This window comes from Eurypyga helias, unplaced genomic scaffold (assembly GCF_000690775.1).
Source record: "Eurypyga helias isolate BGI_N326 unplaced genomic scaffold, ASM69077v1 scaffold19057, whole genome shotgun sequence".
NCBI classification, from domain to species: Eukaryota; Metazoa; Chordata; class Aves; order Eurypygiformes; family Eurypygidae; genus Eurypyga; species Eurypyga helias.
This window is the reverse complement of record NW_010260015.1, coordinates 18,502-24,738: the sequence shown is the minus strand read 5'-3', so window position 1 is coordinate 24,738 and position 6,237 is coordinate 18,502. Positions and strand designations below refer to the sequence as shown.

The window sequence follows — 6,237 nt, the reverse complement described above, 5'->3', positions numbered from 1 at the left end:
ACAGTAGTCCTAGAATAGCCCTATAACAAAGAAATGGCTTTCTAAAAGCCTTTACAAGGTCTGCACACACTGTATATGTTTGATATAAAAATAAACAAAAAAGATATTAAAACATGACACAGTAAAATTTTGAAATAGAGGGGACCCGGTAACAAATACAAGCTGTTCTCCTTCATGTACACAGGCTGAAAATTGGAGCCACATCATTAACCACTTTCCAATCAAACCAAGTATTTTAATCGACCTGAAACAAAAGTTTGATATGAAATAGCTTAGGGTTTTATAGCTTTCATTTAAATTTGAGGATTATAAGTTCAATTGACATTGTGAGACAAAATATTGAAGTGTTTTGTTTTAGTTTTTAAACTCTCTCTGCTTACCAGGAAGATAGAGTTTACAGTCAGTGGCTTTTAGCCATAAAGTCTGCAGAGACAACATATGGAACAATTACTCATTTATAGCTGAAATCATGACAAGTGTCAGTAAAAAGGGGCTGATATTCCCCTTTTTTTCATCTTCAATATGCTTTATCTTGGTAGAAATAGTTTTGTTTGTGAATCAAATAATTCAAGATCAGAGCACATTACCAAAACTTAAAAGTGGGTGTAGTTTTTCTTCATCTGCAACAACGGGGAGACAATGACACTATCATCCGAATCGTCCGAGTGAGCTTCATCCGTGGGCAGAGAGGGAGCGGGCTGTGATTGCTGCTCAGAGGACCTGGCTGAAATAATTTCAAAGGAAACAAGGTCATCAATAAACAACACTGACAAAAACAAGCCCTTGTGGGAAGTCTAATATTCTCTGAGCCATTAAGTTTCCAGAATTACCTACCGTTATGAATAACTCTGATCTATCTTACCCTGCATATAACTATTCCCCTTCCTCTTTAATGAAAGAGCATGCATGGCAAGCGTTAAGCTGACATACTGACCACACGTGATTTGTCTTACTGTCTTTAAATCTTTGTGAGTGGTTACACACCACAAAGTAAAGCAATTCGCTACTGAAGTCATCTCGGGTCATAAAAATAAGTATTTATTAGATGGCCAGAAAGGAAAAATTGACCCAAGCAAGTTTAAGCTAAGCAGAAAGGTCATAATGAGAACTTCAGTCAGATATAGAAAGAGAAAATGGAAATCAGTGAGTGGAAAAAAGGGATGGAAGCTCTCAGTGATTGTCCTCCATTCTTATATCTGTGAAATACCCAAAATACTATTCACATGCTGTACTGCCTTGATGACAATAAAAGCAGTGACCACACCATGGTTTGCTTTTCTGGGTGCATGGTTCTATGCATCTCATGGATTCCATATTTGAAGAAATGTTCAGGGCATGAACAGATAGAACCGTAATGATACCAGTAAATACTGGAAAATCAGAGGGATAAAATGGATACATACAAGGCTCCCAACATCTGATGAGCAGAACCAGCAGCTTGTATCCCCTCTGCCAGAAATCTCTGAACTAAATGATGACAGCTGTTAATACCTCCTAGCACAATGTTCTCCCCTCAGCTCCACTTATTTTTCAGTTTAAAACACCAATTCTCTGAAAACACTATCTCCCAGAGAAGAAAACAAATCAAGATGGCCTGCAGTAGAAGAAGGGAGCAGACAACTAAGATGTCATACACCGAGATTCTGACACCAAAACAGAAGAGAAAATGGAGAGCTTGCCAAAAATACTACTTGGGGAGAACAACTGAGATGCCATGGGTCTTCACAGCAAAACAAGAGGTTCCTGACACAGAAAAAACCTCCTGGTATGGAAGAGCAGGCACACACAGAAACTGGAATGCGGAATAAAGAGGACTGCAACCAGCCCAGAAACAGAAAAAGAGTGACAGACAGAGAGCCTGTGAAAGGGAGAGGAAAGGTGCAGGGAGGCCAGTGCACCGACCCCAACCTACAGAAGCAAAGAAACACATGATTTCCCGGTGCCGTGAAATTCTTCTCTGCATCAGTCAACAAAAGAGGTTTTTCAGGAAGAACTATGAGCCAGTAGTACTGGAAATAAGGATGAGCAACTTCCAGAAGCAGGCAGGGTAACCAGAAGATGCAACCCCAACAATAAACAGATATTATACATGAAATAGCTTAATGTTGTCCAAATCACTCTTGATTACATCCTGCTCTTGATGTCTGAGATTTTCTAGTCCTCTTCCTCAGTTTAATACCCTTGAGAGTAACAACTTTATCTCTGCGCTTGTAAAGGGGAAAGCACTGATTAGACTTAAGGGCTGTATGTAAATCATTAGGATTTTAAAAAAGCCTCAAATTAAGTTAGCAGTTGTAACCAGAGCATCTAGGGTATGCAAAGAAAAATGCTGCCCTTACTCAGAATTGCTGTGCACGTTCAGAACATATTCTTCCTTCCTGCCACTCCCCTGACAGAAACAAAATGCTAAGTTGCAGAGACTGAATTGTTATTATCTGTTCCATTTCACTAGAAGCAGCAGAAATGGCTCTACAAATCTCCAGTTCTGAAGACAAGCAAAGCAGCATTAAATGCTACCCTGTTTTTTAGAAAACAGAGACATCTAACCTGATGCAAACAACGAATTAAAAGTCTGCAATGGCAGACTAGGATTATATGAATTTATTCTGGCAGATACATAAGGTTCTTTAAAACACATTTCAATTTTTCCCATTCCTCTCAAAATAATGCCCAAAGGCTAGTGAAGTTAAATGATTTACTGCAATATATACTTCCACTGAAAGTTTAAGATCATCGCAAGATCTAGAGGTCACAAAATGCAAGTTTGGACTTGGGACAAATGAAGCAAGAGTTTGTTCAACAGCTGCATGATTTAAAGCTCTAGGAATGCGATTGCTTTAAATCACTCAGCTGTTAAACAAAGCTCCTTGTCTCACACACTGGCCAAGCTGCAGGATGACCAGTGAAATAACTTACATCAAACCCAATTTTGCTGGTGGATTTTTTACATCAGTCATGAGCCAGGAATGACAGACGTTGTACTTTTAGTTAACTTCAACCTGTTTAAGCTACATGAATTCAAACGGCAAAAAAACTGCTATAGCAAAACAGACTGCTGAGGACTCACATTTCTTCATATACGTGGTATTTACACCAGAATGCTCTCTTTCCTTTAGTAGTAGGCTTTTCCTGATTTGCCTTTTGGGAGAGTTTGGTTAAACCCTCCAATGCCCCAAGAGCTAATATGCAGAACTACTTAGTGCAGACAGTCTTTTGGGCAGCTGTGCAGTTACATCCAGTAAGCCTCTTCACAAGCTACCTAAATATGTTCCATCCTCATCCCAGAGTTTGAAAATGTCTCCCCAGCGCTACAGGCTTGGGGACGAGTGACTGGAAAGTTGCCCAGTGGAAAAGGACCTCAGGGTGTTGGTTGACAGCCAGCAAATATGAGCCAGTAGTGTGGCCAGGGTGGCCAATGGCACCTTGGCCTGCATCAGGAACAGTGTGGCCAGCAGGACCAGGGCAGGGGTCATCCCCCTGTACTGGGCACTGGTGAGGCTGCACCTCAAATCTTGGGGTCAGTTTTGGGCCCCTCACTGCAAGGAAGACACTGAGGTGCTGGAGGGTGTCCAGAGAAGGGAACGGAGCTGGGGAAGGGTCTGGAGCACAATTCCTGTGAGGAACAGCTGAGGGCGCTGGGGGTGTTCAGCCTGGAGAAGAGGAGGCTGAGGAGAGACCTTATCACTCTCTACAACCGCCTGAAAGGAGGGTGCAGAGAAGGGGCGGTTTGTCTCTTCTCTCAAGTAACAATCAATAGGACAAGAGGAAATGGCCTCAACTTGTGCCAGGCGAGATTTAAATTGGACATTAGGAAAAATTTCTTTGCTGAAAGAGATGTCAGACGTTGGAACGGGCTGCCCAGGGGTGTGGTGGAATCACCATACCCTGGATGTGTTTAAAAGACGCGTAGATGCAGTGCTCAGGGACACAGGTTAGTAATGGACTTGGCAGTGCTGGGTCAGTGGTTGGACTTTATAATCTTAAAGGTCTTTTTCAAACAAAAGTCACTAAAATCACTCAAAACTCACATCTTCAGAAGCAAGTACACCTGCTCCTTCATAAAGCAGAATATGCTCCTGAATATGGAATACAGTAAAGTTTCGTAGAGACGTTTTCCTTCACTGAAAGGGGAACCTCTGGATTCACAAACCCTTCAAATCTGGCTTATTCCCCACCTCATATCTTAGAGAAACAGCCTCAGCTATTTACAGCATGCTCTGCTTCTGAGCAAGTCTGCAGGGACTGTCAGCTTTTCATTGACAAAAAACAAGTCAATGTTTCTGAGGTCATCCTCAAAGTTGCTCTTTTTCTCTCCAACTGGTCTATAAAAGCCTAAAATATCCCACTCTGGATGAACCAACCTTTTTCAATTTGTTTTTAACTCCTTTGAGGATGGATGTCTAAGGCTTTCTTATCTGCACCACTCTTTTGCCTCTCCTATTCAGTACTTCCAACATCCTCTTAAAAGCGTCTTTGGCTTTAACACCATCTTCTCACAAGCAGCAACAATGAAGTCAGGAAGGAAACCAAATGGCAGAAGAGCCATAAAAGAGACAGACGTTTTCCCAGTTTGTATTACAGTAGTGCTAGTTGGCAAGGTTATCCAGGACTTCATTTTCCTCCCTTACTGCAGCAACTGAAGACTGCTGAAAAAAACGTGACTAAGTACACATGGCTGACGAGGATGGTTCTTCTTACCAGATGTCTGTCCCCTTCCGAAACTAAGTCAGGACGGTGAAAACATTCTCAGCTTGTCTGTGGCTTTGGGCCCAAAACATAGCGGAAAGTACCATACCACAGCTACAGTGGGGGGATTGAAAAGGAAGTAGAGAGGCAATAGAGGGGAACACCATGTTCCTTGAATAGTGACACCAGAGAGAGACCTTCCAAACCACAGTTGTGACAAAAAGGTAAAGCACTGAGAGGAAGCTGGTACTGATACTGTCAAAGCTTTGCTTTTTTTATGTAAGGGACTGTACTTGCCACTAAAAGCCGTATGTCATCAAATTAAGACGACGCACAGAGCATACAAGTATGCATTTGCACATGTGTGTGCATGTGCAGCTGTTCTGTGTGTGAACCCAATGAAAACACACACACTTTTGACCACAGAGGGAAATGACATTACCAGGAAGAGACGACACGAAGACTGAAGGAGGTGTCTGGAGTGCTGCCGAGACCGGTTTCTTCTCTGTCACGTAAACTGCAGAATCTGCTTTCTCACTTGGTGCACTGGACACAGAGGGCCTGTAAAAAGGCATACTCCATAGCACGAGGCACCGAACAGTACCTGCACTCTGCCTTCAGAGGGTATGCTGCCAAGTTTCTTGTGCTGCTAGCCTCCAAGAGACCAAAGCTTATCACCTGCAGAAGTGAACTCAGACACTAAAGAGAGGTGACAGCTATGTAACTCTCCTTGTAACCATGGCAGCCAATATTAAAAACTTTGAGAGGTAAACCCTGGAGAAAAAGAAAGTATTTTTCAAGACAGAGTCACTAAAAACCCAAGCAGTAAGCAAATCACCGTGTTCTTCCTGAGCCAAGTCACTACACTGTACGGAAGATGGTATTATAGCTGCTCCCTGTTCTTCCTCCACATAACCCTTAACATGTCAGGGCTTCAGATTCACTTATGTTAAGCAAGTGTACTAGCAATCAGTTTGAAGCAACAGTAATGCTTTGTTTATTTGGTTTTTCCACAGACTAATTATTTTACTTTACTTTTCCTCATTGCTATTGAAGAGAACATGCCAAAGGATATGGGAAGACTCATGCTAAAACAAGAAATGCTTTCAGTTGCATACCCTTTGCATTTTCTCACGAGCTCACCCCTGTCTTTGTTGGACCATTGGCCTTGTTCTTCTCTGCCAAGAAACTCACGCTAAAATTCAACCAAAAAATTGACCCCTTTCCTGTAATAAAAACAACTTTGCTAGTGTATGTTGTAGAAATATCTATTCTTCACTTACCTCTCCTCCAGCAGCACTGTACGTGCTAAGTGAGCCCTGAAAACAGACTGGATGAATGTCACATTCTCATCTTTCCCCTTCCAGTCAGAAGACAAGCTCAAGCTGTTTGACACGGAAGACTTGCAGGAGTTCTGCAAAGCAATCAGATTAACGAAAACTGACCTTCTACAGACCACACAGACGCTTGACAAAAGCTTTCACAATCTTACTCCTGATTATGAAAGTAGGAGTAGAGCAAAACATTCTCATCTTTTGGTCTGCAGTCTTT

At 42.1% G+C, this 6,237-nt stretch overlaps 1 protein-coding gene across 1 annotated transcript in view; it reads right to left on the bottom strand.

Moving 5' to 3' along the window:
* Nucleotides 1-593: 593 nt before the first annotated feature.
* Nucleotides 594-6,237, bottom strand: part of IQCE (IQ motif containing E) — a gene marked incomplete at its 5' end in the record, with an annotated part of 22,976 nt that continues 17,332 nt past the window's right edge. Inside the window, 3 exons of the mRNA XM_010154881.1 lie at nucleotides 594-724; nucleotides 5,111-5,247; nucleotides 5,970-6,100. Coding sequence (XP_010153183.1) covers nucleotides 594-724; nucleotides 5,111-5,247; nucleotides 5,970-6,100 — 399 coding nt within the window. The remainder of the gene's footprint in view (nucleotides 725-5,110; nucleotides 5,248-5,969; nucleotides 6,101-6,237) is intronic.